At 37.2% G+C, this 22,171-nt stretch overlaps 1 protein-coding gene across 1 annotated transcript in view; it reads left to right on the forward strand.

Annotated features, from left to right (window-relative positions):
• Positions 1 to 21,328, forward strand: part of LRBA (LPS responsive beige-like anchor protein) — a 373,544-nt gene extending 352,216 nt beyond the window's left edge. The window contains exons 55-58 of the mRNA XM_017744109.1: positions 9,586 to 9,687; positions 10,912 to 11,126; positions 17,640 to 17,791; positions 19,791 to 21,328. Of these exons, the coding sequence (XP_017599598.1) occupies positions 9,586 to 9,687; positions 10,912 to 11,126; positions 17,640 to 17,791; positions 19,791 to 19,881 (560 nt within the window). The 3' untranslated portion in view covers positions 19,882 to 21,328. The remainder of the gene's footprint in view (positions 1 to 9,585; positions 9,688 to 10,911; positions 11,127 to 17,639; positions 17,792 to 19,790) is intronic.
• Positions 21,329 to 22,171: the final 843 nt, after the last annotated feature.

A 22,171-nucleotide genomic window follows, 5' to 3' on the forward strand; every position in this document is an offset into this window, starting at 1 on the left:
TGGGCTCTCTTCTGAGTTATTGCATTGATCTTCCACACATATGTGAATAAAACAAATTATATTACCTGTTTTATGTTAGCCCATAAAACTAGAAAATGTTACTCTCTGTATGTATCACATTTGCATCATGAGGACTATGGGGGTGCTTTCATTGCATAGCTTTATATTTTTTAGAGGGTACTATATTCAGCTATTCTGAAGTGTGGGAGATAAATGGGTTTAGTAGTGTAGCTGTGTAGCAGGACTTGTGTGAATGTAAGCACCTGATTTCATACCTAAAAATACAATTACTGTATTTAACTAAGATTTACTTGGGAGGATTCACTGAACAGTTTTGCTATTGAAAATGTGTAGAATATCTCCCTCAGATGCAAATTTTTAAAATGCACAATCTTTTCAATTTATAAAATATGAAATCTCCCAAACGATTCAAAATTTAATCACATTTTTTGTCTTTCTGAAGAACAGTCTTGCCACTATCCAAGCTACTTTTAAAAGAAACTGCATTTTTCTTTGATTTTTACTTAGCTAGAATTCCTAAATAAATATTCGAATACCTGCAAGATTTTTATAAATTAACATTATTATTATTAAATATATATGTATAATATGTATGGCATATATACATTATAAAATTATTATAAATTATATTAACATTAAAGCTATGATCTTGAGACTAGAGAAATCATTAGTTTTAATTGCATTGGTAATCATAGTAAAAGTTAAAATGTCTGTATTTCATCAACTGCTACAGGTGTTTTTCAGTTGGAAAATCTAAACTTTTTGTGAGAGCTTCATAATTATTAAAGTGGATAATGCAAGCAATTAAAACTGTGAAATTATATCTGATGAGCATCTTTGTCTTGGTTGATTGAAGAATAATGGCATGAGTAATAATTTCTTTGTAGTCAGACACACTAAACCTGTAAAGTTGAATTCCGTGAGGATTTGCATAGATGCTTCTCTCTGCACACAGTGAGCAGTCACACTGATTTCAAGCAGGTCATGTGTCTGCTGTTAACTCTGTTGCCAAAAAAACCTCTCTTTGCCTTCTTCCCTAATCCTCATCTTGAATTAACCTACATCTTGGTTCCCAGGTCTGCATGATCAGGGCTTTATTTTCAAAATTTGTTTCAAAAGCAATGGTAATAGAGAAGATGAGGGTCCACATTTCCAAAGAATGCTTATAGCATAAATATTCATTTAGGATTCTAATTATTATTTTTTAAAATTAAAAGTAATTTGCTTAACAGCAGCTTCTCTTAAAAAAATGAGTTGGGAAGTAGTTGTAAAAAGCTTACCTGTTAATGTTCCCTTTTGCATTTACCGTGGCAGGTAGCAGGAGTATCAAAATGTCCATAAATCACTGATCAGGTTAGTAATGGAAATTCTCCTGTTATTGTTCCTTTCTGTCTACCAGAGTAGCTAAAAAATTTGCAGAGCCTCAAAATATTGAAATATGTTTGAAATTGCTGCAGCTATAAAGGCAATAGTTCCCTGAAGTCAGCCTGGTAAGAAAAAGAGTGTTGCTCCAGCACTGAGTTTTAGGACAGTCTGCACATGCTCCTTTAGGTGCTTAGTAGCACTTTTATTTTTTTACCCCTGCACGCATTTTATACATTATTGTGTGAGCCCTTCTTAAAAAAAAAAACAGCCAGTAAATAATTCAGTATTATTTTAACATTGTTTTACTGCAGATGTAACAAATATTCTTTGTTTCTCAAAAATGGCAGGACAGCACAATGTTGTATGGAAAGCCAGAGTCCTTCAGCGCCATCTGCTGGCATCCAGTTGAAGCTGATCTCGAAACTGGATCCTAAGCACTATCTAGTAAAATATTAAAAATATCTATTCACGTTTGTGGGGGAAAAGAAATTTAAAAATTCATTTGTAGTATATTTTTTATCATTTTATTGGAATTGTAATGAGAAAATACAATGTGAATTCAAGTTCAGCTTATGAACTGAAACAGAAATAAGTCAGAAGTGTTTTGTTAAGTGGGTCTGTAAAAAGAAATGGAGTACTTTTTTTCTTCTTACTTTAAAGGACTTTAACAAGTGCAATATTACATTTTTCTATTTGTGTTGCAAGTGCAATTCAGTAAAAAGTTTGTCACAGAGAAGATCCACAAGGCTTGGAAAAGTATCCATAACATGTTTGAAGGAACACTAAATGTTCTTTTACCTAACATTTATTGCATTATTTGATGTTAGCCTTGAAAGCCTCATGAAAGCTTAGTGGACAGAGCAGTTACTGATGCTGTAAGTGGTCCCACAGTTCCCTGTAGCTTCGCAGGTAACAAGGACTGGGGCAATCTGTGTGAATCTAGAGCAGAGCCTTAAGTTCTGCAGCCACAAAAGGTCACTGTCCTTTCTTCTTTCAGCTGTAACACATTGATACCTCAAAGGGTTTGAGGCCTCATTGTATGGAGGCCTCCAAGTACTCTGTAAATCACATACAAATGATCATTCTACCTTCCACATATTTAAACTGGAAAAAAGATGAGGAGTAACAGGTGGGTGAATTCTGGTATATCTGGAAATCTGCAATGATGCTGCACAAGCCAGATAATTTTGTGTTTATAGAATGCCAAAAATTGTGTCATAGATGATACCTGTGAGGACAAGGCCTTCACTGTAAAGAACTTGCAATAGCATTCACAGATAGTTTGGAAAGCAGCTAAATAGTCATAGTGGCTTGGTAGTGATGAGCATGTAAATTTGTGTGCCGTAAGTATTTGTTTTGGCTAAAAGTATGTCCTACAGTGTTAAGTGCACCATCTGTACTATCCTTGTTTTCAGCTGAATAAGAGATTGTGTTTCAGGATTTGTCAATCAGTAAGCAATTCAAAGAAGCATTGTAGAGCAAGTTTTGAGGCAATCAAGGCTGTATGTATTTTGAGACTGGAAACAGAGAAGGAGTTTGGATGCTGCTTTTTTGGCAGTATCCAGCTACAGGTGTTACCAAAATTCAATGCATGGTATTCTCCAACAGGATAAAGATATTTGGTACTTCATGATGCAACACAGACCTTTGAGTTCCAGGAAAAACAGCTATATTTAGGACTTGTAACTATTAGTTGATGTGGTAAAAGGAATTATATTCAGATGGTAAATGAATACAACCTTAATGTGCACCATATGCAGAGTTGTGGGATGATGTACTGATAATACATCACATTTATTTACCTTGGTTGGTTGCTGAGAAAAAATCACCATTCTGTTCAAAGTCTGTTAGCATGTAGGACAGAACAGAATATTGCAGAAGATAAAATCATTTAAATAAATAGTCTAGAATAAGACCACCGGCGTAAATGTTACAAAAATTACTTGATCAATACAATAATCCTGACTTGAGTAAGAAATTATTTGGTAAGTGTTTCTGGATCGAAATTCTAGTACTAGCACTAGCAACATGGAGATACTGGAGTTATGGCCTGCCTCATTGAGAAAGTATCTGGTTTAAAGAGTTACTTGTAAAAAGACAGGTAATTTATGTATTCTCTGAACTTGATGTATGCCATCAGCGCTCCCAATTACATTGGTGAGTAAAGGTGGTAAGCATCTCTCTAGAACCATAGACTAGTGGTGGTAGTATTGGTTTGAAATTACCTTTACAAAAGTAATCGAATAGCTAAAGCACAGACTTTAAAATAAATTATTTTGATGTATTTTAATAGGGGGAAATAAAAAGATCATAAAAAAACTGCCGAACTGAGTGGAATTATTATAGGAAACCTCTCATCCCAGATTATATTTTGCCCAAGTTATGAACTACTGTATAGGTTTCAACTAAATGTAGTTATCTTAGTTTATCTTACAACAGTTCCTCAGTAGCTGCTATTTCTGACTGAAGTAATTGCTTGATTGTTTTTTTTTTCCTTTTGTGTTTAGGTTTGTTGTCTTTTCTTCTTGAACTAGGTAATGGTAACTATAAACCAAAAGAGACAAATATGAAGACAATAGATTATTTTTTTAGTATAAACAAAAAAAGCCCCTTCATAAACCAGTTTTAGAACATTATCAGACAAAAATGACAGTGTTCTAAAACTTCAAAGCTGCCATTTAAGTAGCAGTTTATGAAGTCGGGATGGTGCAAATATTAAAATATTAGTGTACACTGACCCTGAATATTCACCTGCAGATACTTTTCAGGGGCTTCAAAAAGGCCTGGGTTCAGTGGGAGGAGGCCTGCTGAATGACTTCCAGGACTTGCAGCAGATGAACCCCTACTAAGAGAGAACTTGTTCCAGAAAGTTTTGTGTTGCACATGGTGTAGGAATTAAGAGACTGGGGATTGTTGACTTTTAAAGTCTGAATTGTAATACCCAGCTTATGAAAGCCTGTTAAATCTTCTTCTTTATTGTGTTTGCTTTGGAAATGTAGTTTTTGTGACACAGCATATATGAAAAATCTCTCATTAGTACTGAATAAATGTTGGTCACTTGTTGCACAGTGATGCTGAGGGAAGTACAGTAAGCCCTCCTGTGTTATATTTACTGAAATGAATCCTACAAGATAAATCTAATGTGTTTTTTCCTTACTGAACAAACTGTAGCATCTCCTGGGCTTTGCGTGTTTAGATTTTGCTTCAGGATAGAATGATACATTGTTCAAAGATGTTGTTCCTTTTTCAGAAAATACAGGGTTGAAGTGTTTCTTTACAAAACCAAAACTTGCATCCTGGCATAAGGTTGTACTTTTTGTGGTAAAATAAGTCTGAACAGATGGGAAGTAGTTTGAAGGAATTAAGAGGAAATGCTGATGGAGTGTCATGTGAAGAACCAGACAACAATAAAGTTCCTATATAATATGAAAGTATTATATTGTTACATAAAAATGCTTATTTACAAAGAAAAGATATTTCAGACTGAAGCTCTAGGAATACTTCAATAATTGTGTGGTATCACTTGAGTAAGATCTCTCATCCATCAGATAACTTTTTGTGCCAGTGAAATGGGATTCTTATAATTTGGCCAATTATGTGATCTGTAAATAATGTTAATGTGCAGACTTTTGACAGTTATCACTTTGATGCAATTAAACTCTGAAACCTGCTATATAATCAACATAGGAGCTTAGCAGCAAATTAGTTTTCTTGATTTACTTACATTTTGCTGAGAGCATTTTTGTCCAGATGTCCTGTATTCTGTACATACATCTGTACTTCTCACATCTATGTCAAACCTTTTATTGTTTTCCTCAATTTTTAATCATAAAAGCAACTTCCAAATTGGGAAATTTTAAAAATGAATTTTAGAAGGCCTGTCTTATGTGTATAGTTTGGTTTTGTTGATGTATCATTCTGAGAAAGCACTCAGTCACTTACTTTTGCAAGAAATAGGTAAAAAGATAAATTAACTGATGCTTCATTTAATTTGGATTTTATATTGACATAAAAATCACATAATTAATTTGTCACTAAAAAGTGCCCCACAGCCTCTGTAATAATAGAATAATTTAGAAATTGCTGTTTAGGTCTCCGTGACTTACAATAATTAACTGTCTGCTCAGTATAAAACATAAAAAGGAGCACAGTCAAATATTCTATATTTTAATGTGTTGCATAATATCATCTCACCCATAAATAGTAGGAAGAATATCTCGTATTTAATTGTGAGGTAAGTTTTTTAGGTAATCTCTAGTTTGATTCCTTTCTAGGAAGATATTTTTCTTCAAATGAGTTCTTGTGTTTGGCTCAGCTTTTACAGCTTTGTGCTGAAACTAAAGAAAGCGGCCATTTCGGGAATTTGCTGATGGATTTAAAATGTCATGATCCTGCTTTGTATTGTAACATCACCAAAGCTGAAAAAAATAGCAGAGAGACCCAGCAATACAAACCAATATCGTGTTCCCTCCAGCAAGGCATTTCTTCTTCTGGATGTCATTAAACTGGAAGAAAGTTTTGACTTTGCCGTAATCCCACTGTTCCTTTTTAAACGTAGTTTCCAAAAGCCTAACATTTTTTCACTGATATATCACCACAGGCTGACATATCATCATGTGCTCTTCTTTTATCTTCTGAAGCTCGAATTTTATGATTTAAAATGTACTTAAGTCACTTAAGTAAGAGTGATATTTTATGTTATTTTCTCTGGGAAAACAGCTTTGCAGCAATTATTTATTGGAATGTAGGTGAGTTCTTTTGAAATAATTTGAATGGTTGCTGCAAAGGTAAAGTATTCTGTCCATTACTGGAAAGAAAATAACTTTATGTGTGCCTCCTGTGACTAAAATAAATCATTGATGGCATTTGTAGCAATGTGAATGTGGCCTTAAGAATCCTACAGCATTCAGCTCCAAGCAGCAATCCAGTGATGGGATAGTCTGAGGATATCACTATATCCTATGCTGAGAAAAGGACATCTGTAAAACTATTGTGTCCTGGTTATTAGTGCTAGGATTTGAACTATCTTTAATTTCATTTGACTTGTTCATCTTCCTTAAGGATCTCCATAAAGATTCTCTGAGTATTCTTTTCAGCCCTTACTTAGGGTTTGCATCAGTGGTCGTAAACCTGCTTAGCAGACAAAGACTCTCTTCCCTTTGAAGTCACTTCCCCAGCTTTTCAAAAGGGTCTGAAAGTCTGTTCTCCTAAAACAATTTAGAAAAGTTTGAAGTGGTGCCCCTTAAACCAGCAACAAAATAAAATTTTCTCTTTGCATTATTGAAAACCATGACAATCTTTTGAAGCAATAACAGTTTAAAAGCTTTTAAAGAAATCTGTTCTGCTCTATGACCAGCTTTTAAGTTGACCCCATTATTTTGGAAATCAGAGGCTTGGAAACCCCGAAATACTTGACATTCTTATCAAAGGAGTCAGCCTGACTTTTCACAGGACTCCTCTTTTACAGTATCTATTCAAATCCTAAGTTCATTGAAGATACTACTCAGATTTCTTCTTTTTTTGTTTGTGGTTGTGTTGTTGTTGTTGTTGTTTTTTTTGTTTAAGTGTTTATTTCAAAAATAATTTAGGAAACAGTTGATACAATCTATGAAACACTTATCCTTCCACCTGTCGATTTATACTCTGTTATGTTTGAAGTCAAGTCCAAATTCTGAAAAGACTGAGTGTTACTTAGGGTAATTTTATTTTCTGTGAACTGTGATAAATACATATTCTCAGTTTCTACTTCTTGATTTAAGAATATTATCTCCTACATTTAATGGATGTAGTTGCTGACAGCCTTATACACTTAAAGCCTATACTAATGTAGATGATGTAAGCAATAAGTTTACTCTCATGATTTTATCTGCACCTCCTAATAATTCATTCAGGCATTGCTTCTCATAAGTGCTTCTAACTCCAATATCTTTCATTCATTACCTCCTGCAATGTTGTATATTTAAAACTCTGATTTCAAAAGTTTTGTTAATGTGAGGTGTATAATTAGATAAATTCCTTGCTGATCTATGCAAGTATGTGTTAATGCAATTTCTGAAAGCAGAAGAAAGCAATAAAACCAGAATTCTAAAATTTTGTTAATACAGGCAGCTCATTTAAAAGCAAACAAACTAACAAGACCTTACATGCACAAAGCTGCCTCCTTTTAGGGCTTGGGAATGACAGGGAGAAAGAATTGGGTTGGCAACATTAAATTGTTACTGGATAGTATATGACTGTTATGGTTGCTGTTACATTTTCCCCCAAAACTGCAGGTTTGTGGCTTGGCTACATAATGGTCATTTATGAATCTTCTGAGGTGCCTGGCCCATGTTTAGGGGAGCAAAGTTCAATAGAGCAACTTTGCTCTGAAAGGTTTGTGAGCAAAATTCACAGGATCAGCCACCTGAAAAGTACCTAGAGGTTATTAAATCCACCCTTATGCTTCTAATTTGTTGGGAGTTTTTCCTTTGCTCCCGAACCAGCTGCCGTACTTCCTGGGCTTGAGAGTGTGTTTTCAAACAATATATGAAACAAAAGTCACAGCTTTTAATGGCTATTTCTTAAGAGATTAAGACAAATTCAGCAAGTTGCTCCAATGCATGTTCACATTTAAAATGCTGGCAACATACATGCCTGGGTGTGTACATGTATGCACACACATATATCATGTCTATATCTAAGAAGAAATCGATTTATTTACTTTTCAAATTTTTGTATTAATATAAATTATAAATTATAATAGTAACTGCAGAATAAATCAAATTTTGAAAGGTCAAAATTCTTGACTTGAGACCTTGTCATAGATTATGACCTTACCTAAAAGCCATTGGAATGTGGCAGCTGCACAGATGTTTTGGGAAGTGGTATAAATGGTCTGAGTAAATATATTTATGCAAGCCCAGATCTTACACCTCTTTTCCAGAGAAGTCTCTCAGTATACATACGTAGGGTCTGAGAAACTATAAATATAGCTCCATGTTTTGTAATAACACTCAGTACCAGTATTGCTGGCACTGCTCTACATGGACAGATTAATGACATAATGCTGGGTTTATCTTTTAAAAAGTTACAACCTCAAATGTAATTTGATTGATGCTAACTTAGTGACTAATGGAGTCAATAGGTCCCATTATTACTCTGTGTCTTTGCAAAACCATCTCCTCTTTTTCAAGTGGAAAAAGGTTGATTTTATCATTGCATTACTGCCTTGTTGGTATCTCACATATCATCGTTTATTGTGAAGTGAAATTATTCCCTGCTGCTTAAAAACTCATCTAAACCTTTTGAAAGCTACATGACAGCATTGCCCAAGAAACATCCCTTAGAGTTTAAATCCTTTGTGGAATGCTATGAATGAGCTAATTATATGGTAATACAAAAATAACTTTGTGATTTTTGTGAAATGCCAGCACTCTTGAAGAGGGCAGTGAATAACCTGTTAGTAAAGGTATAAAAAGATTTAAAGAGCTTTATAGCATTTGCTTACCCTTTCTCTGCCTTGACCTGGAGAATAATGTTTTTTCCTTTAAATGTGCCAGTTGTACAATTTTTCTTTTTTTATTGTATCCATATATATTTGATTATAAAGAGACTCTCAAAACCCCCCCAAAAAACTAGTTCCTGTTGCAGGGAAATGTTTAATAGGAGCATTAATGTTGGGTTTGAGTGGGATTTTTTTGCAAATTCTTCAGAAATTCATACTGACTGTGGTCCAAGCTCTACATCTTCCAAAGAACTGGACCTCAGGCTGAGGTTTCATCACTGTTATTAGGTTAAAATAAAATCAGTCACTGAATGTTTTCCTTCATCTTTGGGCACTGTTGGTGTCTTCTCTTGGTACTTACTGTAGTGATACTTGCATTTACTAGTGGCTGTTACAGGAAAGGGTAGTAATTGTCTTAAATCTCTCCCTCCACAAAATATAAATAGAGGGAGAGACAGAGGGAGGGGAAACCAACTGGTTGGCTTTAATGCACACCTGACTTTCCTGTTACTGTGTGTTAGTAAATGTGCAGGCAGAGTGCTGCTGCTGTACTGCACAGGTAGTGCAGTATACTATGCAAACAGGAGCGTTGAAGTGATTTGTAAGCAACATGAACTCAAAGAGCAAGGAAACAGAAGGTGCTTCAGTGATGGAAAGCAGTGATTTTTGGGAATAGACAGTAACCAAAGATTGCTTTTATTGTTTTTTCATTGAAGGTGATTTTGCAACTCCTCGAGCTGTTCTGACAGGGCACGACTATGAGATCACCTGTGCTGCCATTTGTGCTGAGCTTGGCCTGGTAATAAGTGGTTCAAAAGGTAAGGTAGCACTTGTCATTTCTTTCTCTTCATGAAGCTATACTCCTAATGCCAAAAGGAATATAGTCTCAGGTGGCAGAATTTATGAACTTAATGGTGGTTTTATTTCTAACCTTTTTTTTAGTTGGTATGGAATTTGAAACCTCTTTTTAAACACGTTAAAACTGAGGATTGTTCAGACATTCATAAGAAGAGGCAACCACATCAGTTTCCCTCCTGATTGCTATTTCTGTTTGTTTATCTGTGTAATTGCATATAGTATAGTTGGATACAACCTTTGAGGGCCAGGATGGTGAAGAGTGGCTGTTATCCATAACTTCTCAAAAAAGGGAAGCAAAAATTAGTTGTAGGAGAATGTGCTGGATTGTTAGTTTAATGAAGGGTATGTATAAACTACTGGTAGTTCAGTTCAAGCTCTTTGAGCTTGGCTGCAAAACCTCTAATATGCCCCGTTTGTGTTCTCAAAGACCTCCTTTTGGCAGGCAAATTATAAAGAATGATGATGATTCTATGGATATTCCTTATACGTTTCTTATTTGCTTAATTGTCCACAATTATTTTTAAACCGTAAATTTCTTGGAATTAGTATCTTTCTGCCATAGTGTTTCTAAAGAAGCCACTCAGAGACACTTCTTCAGAGTTGGGTGTACTCATGATCTGTACCTCTGTGCATTTCTGTTTTATGCATGTGAACTCATGTGGCTTATGTACAAAGCAGATATTTGTCAAAATATGTTAAAAAAGCAAATACTTACTGGGTCATGTATGGCTTAAAATCTTAATATGAGAACATACACTTTTAGAATACCTACATGTGTATATTCATTACTCTTAGCTCTGTCTGTGTTGGGAAAATCTCTTTTTAAGGTTCATTATGTTTAATTACTCAAAATTAACTGATCTCAAAATTAACTCCTAAAAATTAACTCTCAAAAGTAACTACTTCCAGCTTTAAAGAAAATCCACAAAAGGCAATCTGTTAGGTCTTTAACTGGTTATGATAGGTGCTCTAAAATACCTTAATGCAAAGCTTTTAAGGGATAAGATGTTCATCTGACTCTCTGGCTCCCCTAAAGTCATAGGCAATCCACCTAAACATAGTAAAAACCACTATAATGTATTATAATAGTGATTATTTAAGTAGAAGTCATGACTTATTATTTGGTATATGTCTTTAATTGAGCATGTAAATCAATAACCTGAGATCCTGTTCTGTCTCACTAGAAGGACCATGTCTCATACATTCTATGAATGGAGATCTACTGAGGACATTAGAAGGTCCTGAAAGATTACAAGGTCCCGAAAGCTGCCTGAGACCAAAACTTATTCAAGCTTCCAGAGAAGGCCACTGTGTCATATATTATGAAAACGGCCTCTTCTGTGTGTTCAGTGTGAATGGGAGACTGCAAGCCACTATGGAAACAGATGACAAGATAAGGGTGAGTGTCCTCAAATGTGTGCTATCAGTTCCATGGGGAAAACCTGTGAATGTTGGAGCTGTGTGGAGACTCTTTCTATAGCCAGACCATAACTGTGTGATATTAGACCATTAGCATAGCAGCATTCTGAAAAAATTTAAGGGCACCATGTACTCTTAATAACATCAGGAGGGGTCTTTTACAGTTTTAACTGTAAAATAACTCTTCTCATAAAGGAATGCTGTGTAGACATTTCCTTGAGGCGGAGAATACAAATATTACCAATTGCTGACCAGGAGAGGCTGAGCTGCATCTGTACTTTTGAGTCTGAAGGTAGGAGGTCAGTGGACATGCTGCTTTGTAAGCTTTCCCTTTCTTTTGGCATCTCTGTTTGCATTCCCAGATAGCATGTGTTGTGCTGAGCTCCATGAATTTTACAGGGATATGTCTGTACTTCAACTCCTTTAGGCCTTTGGCATTTGCTAAGCAGGCAGGAAAGTTCCACATCTTCAGCTGCAAGAGATGTGGAGCAAGTCCAAAACTATGCAGGAGGCATTTTAAGCTTATGGCTTTATGAAAATTATTTTATAATACAAAATGAAGGTCTCTTGACAGTTCCTGTGTAATAGTATCTATGAAACAGAACAGAAGCTGCCAGCTGTATTGCAGTGCCACACCTCCAAGCTGACTTTAATAATCTGATGGAAGACCCCAGGAACTCAGCTGCTGGGATTTCCAATGTTCTCCTGAGTTGAAAGCTCTCAGAAGTTTTTCCTTTATTTGGATTACATGTGTCAGGAAGAAAATCCCTCTCTGCCGTCATGTTCGTTTTACAGAATTACTGGCATTCTTTCAGCTCTTGTGCAAAGTTGTGAGCACTTCTTTCCATACTAAAGATGGAAGAATGTGTTAATGTATTTGAAAGAATTTTGATCTTCGTTATTTCCACTTTTTAATTTGTATGGAACAGTGACTGCTTCATTAGCACTGAAGTTTCTGGTACAGTTCAGGATATTCCACTTAAAACCTTTCAAAACTCTTATGTACTGTGCTCTGCTACTCTAGTATCCTTATGTCATCCATTCAAAATGTCAGCTGTGCGGGTGGTGGCATATGCAGAAATAACTCTCTGTGTAGGTCTCTCTTTTCCATAGTGAGAGTGCAGTCTGCAGGGGTTAGGGGGCATTTGATCTCTGTGTTCTGTGGCAGCAGCCAGGGCAGGAAGTGAAGTAGGAATGTGTATATTTCTGTCCCCTGACATTTTTCCAAATTAATGTAGATTTTTGCATCAATTTCCTGAAATTGTACCTTTGCCTGTCCTTGTACAAATACTTCTGAGATTTTCAGCCTACCCTTCATCCCAGAGTTCTTTCCATAAAGCAAAACGATATCACAGTGTTTTCTCTTTTTACATTAATAATGTTGATAATCTGTCACTTTCAGTTGTGATTATGTTGTCAGCTAGGCCAGCAAATCTGTAAAATATCTAGAAATCCCTTGCCGGCTAAAACAATTTCTGTAGTGTTTCAGTCAGTACCCACAGCTTTAGGAATGTTGCTGGAGGCAAAGGAAGTTCTGCTCTCTGTGGGCCAGAATTACGTTTGTGGAGGGGTTTGGGGTTTATTTTGTTTTGTTTTGTTTTCTTTCTCTCCCAGTGGTCCCAGCTGAGCTTTACACTTAAACAACCTACAGCGTCTCTGCCAGTGCTTCTGCACTACATCATCTCTGAAGGAGAGTGGCAACTGCATGATTAAAGTGGGGCATTTAAAATGAATAGCACCTACCCATGGGCTGTGCTGACAAACTCTCCTTGTTGGCTTTTGCTTGGGGAGGATAGAAAAGGGAAGGAAAAAGGTCATAAGTGTGGAATCTGTAGTGTAACAGTCTTGGTTTTCCTGTGTCATTATGGGCCGGTATTTCAGGACGTTATTGGCAAAACCAGCAGTTTTCGATAATGATGTTTGGATCAACATTCTGATTTTCTTTCTCGTATTCTTGTGCTAGAAAACAGCCAGAAAAAATTCAGATGCTCTGGGGAAATTCAGGGTCCAATCAATGCCTTCCACCTGTTTTTGTTTTAAATACTGTATTGCTCAGTGGAGCTTAGGCATATTGCAGCACATCTACCATGTAGTGTTTAGATATCTTAATGAATAACTTTAAATAGTGTGCTTGTTCTGAGCAGTAAAGTTATTTTACCCTAAACAAAGACTGTATGCTGTTTCACCCAGAGGAACCAATTTATTTTCCTTTCCTGAGTCTGTTTTGAAATGTGGAAGTGCCCACAAGACTCCTGCTGCTGTAAGCCAGGGCTGTCACAGTGTCAGCTCTGCCTTTTTACAAAGCACTGCCTTTCAAAAACCTGAAACGTTAAAAGGGATTTGTGCAAAGTTGTGAGACTTTCCAAGTCAGAAATGCGGCTTTTAGAACATTGCTGAAATTGTGCACTTCGGGGATTATTTGAGAGATTGAAGCTCATGTTGTGAGAAAGATTAGTTGCAGGGTTGTTTCAGTTTCATACCTAGCAGAATTGCAGATAAACTACGCTGGGGAAAAGCAGAACAGTAAAATTGATTCATGTCATCCTCTTACCAGCTGGAGTACTTGGGAGTAAAAGCATCCTTTCGTTTGTTAAATCTTGAAGGGCATATCATGATACTGAAATGTTGATAGGGTCACCTTTTTCTTCCATTCATTCCTTCATCCCTTCATTCATTCCCTCATCCCTTAATATATATATAGGCAAGTGGCTGAGAAATTTATTTATAAACAATAAAAATTAAATAAATCAACATCTTGTCTTCATGACAAGCCAATGACAGTAAAATTGCACAGGTATTAGTAAGGGTTCAAAGCCTGTACTTCATTTAATCAAAAGATCACAAAACCTACTGCATGTTGCAGGTAGTGGAAGAGTTAAAGATTAATGGCTTTAATTTGCCTTTTAATATGGCATTTCTTCAGTAAAAGCCTCAAGTATAAAATTCAAGTGAACCATGACCATAAGGTTAATGGATTTTCATCAGCTGAATTTTATAAGTGTAGCAAATAATTATTTGTCACGGTCTTCATTGCAATTTGGAAATACCCTTAGGAGGCTACTATTGCTATAGAGAAGAAAACCATCCCATATTGATTTTTGCTTCTAATGAATAATCTCTTTAATACTTGTGTGGTTAGTTAGATCTCGTGATCATCCACTCAGTGCATGCTAGTTCTAGATAATTTTCAGCCTTATCAGTTTGTTTTCGGCCCCTGTCTTGCTCTACTCTTCTAAGACAGCCTCTAAATTAGAGTTTTCAAGCTCCTTGTGTCTGTGCTTTCAAGGTTCTTAGCATGTTTCTGATAGTAACAATCACAGAAGCAATTAATGGTTGGAACATTTATTTTTGGGGGGGAGACGGAGAAGCTTCAACTCACAATACTCAATTCTAACCTTGGGTAGTATTCTGTTTTCCATACTTAGATATGGTTGGAAAAACTCCGTATGTTCTGCTTTATTGTATCTAAATTTACATGTATGTCTTGTCATAATTCAAAACATGACTGAAATAGGTTTATAATCTTTTTTTTGCTCAGTGTTACATTTTGTTTACAGTATATGTTTGTGTTTCAATTACACTCCTTTTAAAGTTATTGTATGAAATAAAATTCCAGCATTGTGATCCATTCTGACTCCTTGGGAGTTGTTGCAGTAAACACTCAAAATTTATAACATAATATAGAAGCTCTATCTTAATCTAAGTGTCGCACATCGTATAATTCTTACAGGATGTATTTGGCATCACAGTAATAGAGTGCAGCAATACAAAAAATACAGATGTGCAATATGTCTGACTTCAGTTACTGCTGCTCACAAAGCAGTATCTTGCACACACTGTATATTTTGGTTTCTAGGCTTGTCAGCAGTCTGTATAAACACTTCAGTGTTGCATGAACGTAATGTCTTTGTGTTTTAGTTTCTCTGATTTTTTTTTTTGTGGTGCGTGCACTATAAATTCTCTATGTTAAGAAAAGCCCCCAACTTCCTTTGCCTGAGGTATGTAAAACGTTTTGCATATTTGCAAACCTGTATAAGCAGAGACTGCAAGTGCCGAAGTAATTGCAGACTTCAGCAGAGAGAGATGTTTGCAAAATCCCGTCTTCAGTTCTTTCTACTGTTTCCTAAATTTAAATCTTTGAGCTGGAATTTTGCTTGTAGACTATCATCCTGAGGCAATTTCCTTGCCTTCCAGTGACAATGTTTTAGTCAAAGAGAATGAGTCTGTCTGTAGAACCGTGTGTGTTTGGAATTTAAGAGCCACTGCCCTGAACATTCTCCATGCTTACATCATTCTATTGAGAAGTTGGGCCAGCTGAAATTTATCACAAGTTAATCCTGACGTGAAGGGTGTGTATTTTGTTGAAAGGCTGCCCAAATTTAGCTGATTCACAAACGTTAAGTTAAATACATTTGTAGATCATGCTTAGCATCCACATTCTGTACTGAACATCTGTAGGCCGTGGATGCAGTTTTTCCCTGCAACCAATCATCCCTCACAAGAGGTGCACAAAAGAGCCATGGCAAGAAATGTGATGGTGTGACCCAGGACAAGGAAAGGGAAGAACTGATGAGGAGGCAGAGGAGAAAGAGGAGCAGAATCAAGAAAAGAACCAAGGACGGGCTGCTCCTGTGCTGAGTATCATGGAGAAATCTAAAAGTACAGAGCAGAGAAGGAAAAACAGAAGTCAAGCTGGGGAGCAAAAGTCAGAAAGAGAGCAGAAAAGAGGCACCTGGAAACAGAAAGAGAGCATAGGAAAAGGTTTGGGCTTACTGGAATTATTAATCACGGTAGAAAATGCAGTTTCAAAGGTCTTGATCTTGCTGGTGGCTCATGCTGATGTCATTCCACATGACAGAATCCATTGAACTTTTTGGTTTTGTTTCTTTGGAAAACACTGCAAACCTTTCCATTTTCCTGGACATTTGGAGGATGAGGCTGTAAAATCAGGGCCTGGTATTCTCTACTGCTTACATTTCTTTTCTGTAAACCAGCAGGCCAGGATCCTCTTTTCAGAAGTTTTTATCCGCCTCCGGGTTTCTGTAGTAGTAATTACTGAGACCCGCGTGGAAAAGATATTATTGCTGTGAGAACAGTCAGTCATGGAGTCTCCGAAGGGTTGGTGTTGGGAATTAGCTTCATTCAATGCTTTTTGAGGTGGGGAATGCTGAAGGTTTACAGAGTGATGAAGGCGATGGCTGAGATGAATGGAGAACTCTTACTTAGGAAACCCCACAATATGAGACCTATGGGGTACTTGCTGGAACTGATTAGGATCACCTCAAAACAGGTAATAAACCTGTGCTAAACTTCTGCCAATTCTTGCCCCCCTCAGAAGGCATCATCAGCAGGCTGAAAAACAGATTAAGAAAATTCATGGGCAGCATTTCCATAAATAGATACTAAAAGGAACAGGTGAACTTTCTGATCTTTCTATAATCCAGTGATTTTGGGTGCTGTGGTGCACAGGGGGAAGGGGCTGTGTGCTGACCGGGCTGGCAGCATCTCCTGCTGCCACTGTTGGGAGTACACCACTGGGCTAGGTAGATTATGGTCTCTCTCCCCCCATAAATTAGCACTTACTCTACTAAAATTTCAAGTTCAGTTCTCTTAAGCCCACCCCATTTTGGCTTTAAACTGGGGAAATCCCTCTTTTAAGAAAGATTTCTAGTGTATCCTGTCCATTTAGTATCTGATAGTATCATCTGGTATAGTCATCAGGTAAAGAAGGAAAATTACTCCTCCGGATATTTAGTATGTATCTTGATTTTTTTCCAATAGCACACAAGAAATACCACAATAGATTGGAGATTCTTGTTTGAAAGTCTTGACTCTGAAAACCAATGATATCCCATCTTTCTTCATGACCTGGTTCCCAAATAAAGATTTCAAGTACAGATTTGCCATCAGTCCCCATCATGCATACAAAAGGGTATATGCCAGTGAATTTTTCACAGGCAGTTTCAGGATGGATGGTGAAAGGAAATAGTCTCTGTTAAGAGGGGTGGATCATTATTTTATTAATCCAGTGCAGGAATCTAAAAGTGCTGGTCTAAATTAATTTTAGTGATTTGTATGACAGTTCAGTTCCTGTCAACATTCAGCTTCTGCTAGGCTAGTATTAAAGACCCTTGGGGGAATGTCAGGTGCTGTATTTTAACGCCAGTACTGTGCATCTTGTAAATCTAGCTAATTAGAAGAGTAAATTTCTTTAGCTGACCTCATATTGGATCTTTGGAACATGGAATAAATCACAGGTCAGGTGAGACTTAACTAGTGAGATCTAATGTATTGGAGATTTGTGCATAACAGCATTAATTCCCTTGCTGGGTAAAATAACACAACAATAATGTTGCTTCCCAAAAGCTTGTGTTGATATCAAAGTCTCCCTGGGCATTCAGCTGTCAATATGAAACCTTTTACTGAAAGGAAAAGTGGGGAATTAAGAGCAGCGCACATTTATCTGACAAATCTCCCTGTGATTTGCCCCTAGGCCATTCAGCTGAGTCGGGATGGACAGTATCTGCTCACAGGTGGAGACAACGGAGTTGTCATGGTCTGGCAGGTGTGGGACCTCAAGCAGCTCTTTGCTTACCCAGGCTGTGATGCTGGAATCCGATCCATGGCCCTGTCCTATGACCAAAGGTGAGAGCAAAGTCTGGTCTGGATGAGAGTTTTGGGGAATATATATTTACAATTAAATTGCATTTTTGTTGTTCTTCTGATTGTGATTTCTGATTGTGGATCACAGATACTGGTGATTATCTTGAGAATTCTGCTTGCATAATTTTTTTTTTTTTAACATGTCATATTTAGGGCAGATAATCTTTTTCAGGATTTCAGCTCTTTAGGGAATGAAGAGAGATCCAAGAAATCTTACTTTGGCAGTCTTTCAAGATAGGCTGAGTTATTGGTCTGCAGCAATGTATAGTGTGGGTCACAGGGAGGTGGAAGGTGACATGTGTACTTTCATCTCTCTTCTTTCACTTCCAAGACAAATCACATTCCTAATTCCAGACCTTCATGTTAAAAATAGAACAGTTGGAATAGTTGCACAACAAGATTCCCTCCATACATCTATATATTTGCTAAAGCAAAGAGTCATTCTCAGTTCTAGGAAAGTTATTTTATCCACATACAGCATGACCCTTTTTGAAGACTTCTCCTACTGAAGGTGACCAGTTAAAATCTTTACTGCAGTTTCATATCACCCTTTCCAATGCAACTGTGCTTGAAAATGCTTCAGTGCTTTTATCACAAAAACATGGTTTGTTTATAGGATGGATGTTTCCCATTTCATCTGTACACCTTTACCTTTCAGGCTAGGATTTTATTTGCTGTGGTGTGTATACTAAGTGGTGTTCCTGTGTACTTTTCAAGCAGATTTGTCTCCTAAATCCCATAGAGATTTGTGCAGTAAAGCATGTTGCTGAGGCTCTTAGCCTTCCACTTGCTGAAGTCCATACTGAATGTTTTAAAATTTTTATCTATGTTTCTAAAACTTACACAAAATGAAGTTTAAAAAATCCAAACCAGTAAAACCTGTGGACTTCAATGAAACACTGAACAGCTTCTTGATAAGCATCATGAGAGATTATTGGCATTTTTGATGAAGCAGTTTTCCATTAAAAAAAAGCCCTTGCTGTTAAATATATTTCAAAACCTGGAGTTACAGCTGTTGAATCTTAGATCTCGGAAATTTTGCATTTAGACAATCTTTGAACTGCAATTAATGACGTGTTAATGAACTGAAATTTAATATGAACATACAGAAATCTATCCATGTGCTCAAGTTAAGAACCTTTGGTTTTGGAGACAAGGAAGAGAGCTACTCGGGTATTTTACTGCGTAATTACTGATTAACTGCAGGTAATTAATCAGAGTTATTTATTTGGTATGCATGAATGTTATGTGTTTGAGAGTGTGGAAAAAGATATTTTAACCCAGTAGAAAAACAATCAGAATGGTGCTCTTGACATGATATTCTGTGATTCTATCAAAATGCAATGTTTTGATGATCTCAGTATTTGTTTTGAAGACAATATTGCAGCTTTTTTCTCTGAATTTTTTAATTCTCAGGCTTTTTTTTCCCCAAAATGCCAGGATTTAATACATCTTTATAGTTCTGATTTTTGTAATAATTTAATGAGACCGTAGAGAAGATAATATAGAAACTCTTGATTGTGTGCTGTGTCAGGGTCATGGCTTTTCAAACGTATCTAAATGCTCTCTAGTAGCTGGCCAAGTGTAAGGAATTCAGAATGAGTGTCTCAGTGGGAAAGCCCAGGGATTGCTTTCAGGAGCTTCCAAAACAGTCAAAGCCTTCAGTTTTAGTATTTCCAACTGAAGGCCAGTGCCCACACCCAATTCCTTCATGTAGATGTGCTGGGGGAGTTGAAACTGAAATGAACACTTCTCCTGGCCTTCCTTCACTTTGCTGCGACACCAGGGCTTCATCCTGCTCCAATACCCCCCAAAAACCAGCCAAGAAATAGTCCTGGGGGAATCCCAAGTGGGCCTTGCAGGACAGGGATGCTGGTGAACAGTTCTGTTGTCCAACTCTCAGCTCTGGCTTCAGGCTGCCCACACAAAGTGCTGCACATTGTTTTGCATGTTTTCTGATTGGTAAATCTGCTTCCCTCAGGTGTATAATGACTGGAATGGCGTCCGGGAGCATCGTGGTTTTCTACAATGATTTCAATCGCTGGCACCACGAGTACCAAACCAGGTACTGACCTTCCCAGAGGCTGGGATGAGCACTGACAGGAGCAGCTGTGGCCAGGAGGGAGCTGCACACAGCACTGCCTCCCTTGGTCGAGCCACCCCATGGCTCCTTATAAATAGTTCTATTACATCTGAATGTAACTTAAATTTGCTGGAAGAAGCAACCTATTTTTTAAAGTTAATTGCTATTTTTGTAGACCTCGCTTGACTTTTTTGGGGGAAGGGCAAAGAAGCAGAAAACCAGCTGCTGGGTTCTGTAGTTAAAAAATCTATATTTTTAGTGACAATGAGAAGTCTATTTTGATCCCTGTCTGTAAACAAAACCTAAAGTAAAGATGGTTAAAACTCACATTCTAGCTATATTATGAAGAAACAGATTTTCCATCTGAAGCTTTATCTATAACCTTGAGGAATATATGATTTTAACATAATGGAAATTAATTATGGTATTGGGGGAATTTTAATCTGTGCTATCCGCACCACACTTTGTCTCGTACTTTTCCAAATGATTGTACTACATCAGCACCGAAGTTTCTGGGAATCAAGGGGTAATATATAAATTATGGTTAATGTAATTTTAAACTTTGCAAATCATTTCCATCAATGTTACTCTTCAAGCATGTTTCTAGGCCTAGACAATTAGTTCTTTTTTAGTTGTATGTTTCGTGCAGTTACGAGAGAAATCGGGAATGGAGTTTGTGTTACATCAAGTGTGAATCCTTTTTAGTTTCTACCTGGCATCTCCTTCAAAGCACACCAAAAGGTGGATTGTTCCTCCAAATAAGAAAGGCTAATTTTGAAGGCTTCAGATCAGAAGCCCACAGAGGCAGGTGATTTTAGAAGGGGCAAGTTCCAAAGCACATTTCTGCTGGTTGACTGTGGAAGCAGGGAGGCAGCAGGTGCTTGCTGGTGCACAGCCCCCATCCAGCAGCAGAAGCACAAGATTTGCAGGCCACTTTTTCTTTCTTTTTCATCAGAACATGCCCCTGCAATACTATAGCACATGCCATATGCCTTTTCTGCCTATAGCAACAATGTCTTTCGTATTTTGCTACCACCAAATCCAGTCAGATCCTGCCCAGTCATATTAAATTACCTCTTTCTTTTAGGAAATGACAAATAATTTATACTAAGGAACAATAAGCTATTTTGGTGTTGCACAAATCTACTTTTCTACAAGATTGCTGTGCAGAACTCTGTGAAAATATTTGTGAAAAGAACTGTTACTGTTTTGTAAGTCTGTATTGCATAAAAATCTTCTTTGTATGTTGTGATCTCTGAGTTGAAATTTACATTCCATATCTGTATTGATACATACATTTCTTTAGCTGCCTACTAGAGCAGTTCCTGGTTTTTCTAAGCATTTAACTACTCTCTCTTTCAGTAAAGATTTGGAATGACAAAATTCAGTTTGAGTGAAGAAATGAAATAAAATTACATTTGTAATTGACACCTTCAGTGGAGTACTGGGTTCTTGTGATTCAGGGTATATTCCCAACAGAGGACAGAATTACCATGGCTGATGCATTTCATGTACTTGGTGTGTATGAAACGGTGTCCTGTGCTTTCTGCATTTTCATACTGAGGTGGTTGTGGTGTATCAGTAGTTACATTTTCATGTTTTGTGTAGCACAAGGATGATGGGATTAAGCAAAGACTGTAGTGGGTCATGTCTGTGGGAAGCGCCTGGTGTACTGAGCTATGTGTACTGCACATTTGTTACGCAGAACTTGTACTTCACGCTTCCTTAAGTTCAACAACATTCACAGCCTGGTATCAGCAGAGTTTGAGGGGAAATTGGAATAATCTTGAACTGCAATTTGTGTTTGTCTCAAACCAGGGTGGGTTTCCTAGGCTGGGTGGAGGGAAAAAATCCAAATAACCAACCAAAGGTGTGTTTTGCCAAATGGAAATCCTGAAAGTCTTCTCTTTATGAGGAAACAATTAATGATAGAAATATTAGTTCCTGATCTTGGAGCCTAAATGTTTCCCGGGGAGTTGATTGTTAGATTGCTTGTTTTAGAAAGGGCTCTATTGGATCAGGAGGTGCTTTCCCAAACTGGAAGCACAGCTGTACCTGTGTGTGCTGTCCTGAGTTGCATCGAGCCCGTCTTGGGAAGCAGCAGTTGCTGCAGTGTGGTGTTCTGCCATTGGAGTGCTGCAGCAGTTTGTGGGAAAGGACATCTTCACCTTCTCCTTCGTGAGCAGGCTTGCAAAGACACCCCTGTTCTGGATTGCTCTGGTGTGTGGGACATCCCCTCCTTCCACAGGTAAACCCAAATACCTTTGACACCAGCCTGG

Source organism: Corvus brachyrhynchos, unplaced genomic scaffold (genome assembly GCF_000691975.1).
Source record: "Corvus brachyrhynchos isolate BGI_N302 unplaced genomic scaffold, ASM69197v1 scaffold229, whole genome shotgun sequence".
Taxonomy (NCBI): Eukaryota; Metazoa; Chordata; class Aves; order Passeriformes; family Corvidae; genus Corvus; species Corvus brachyrhynchos.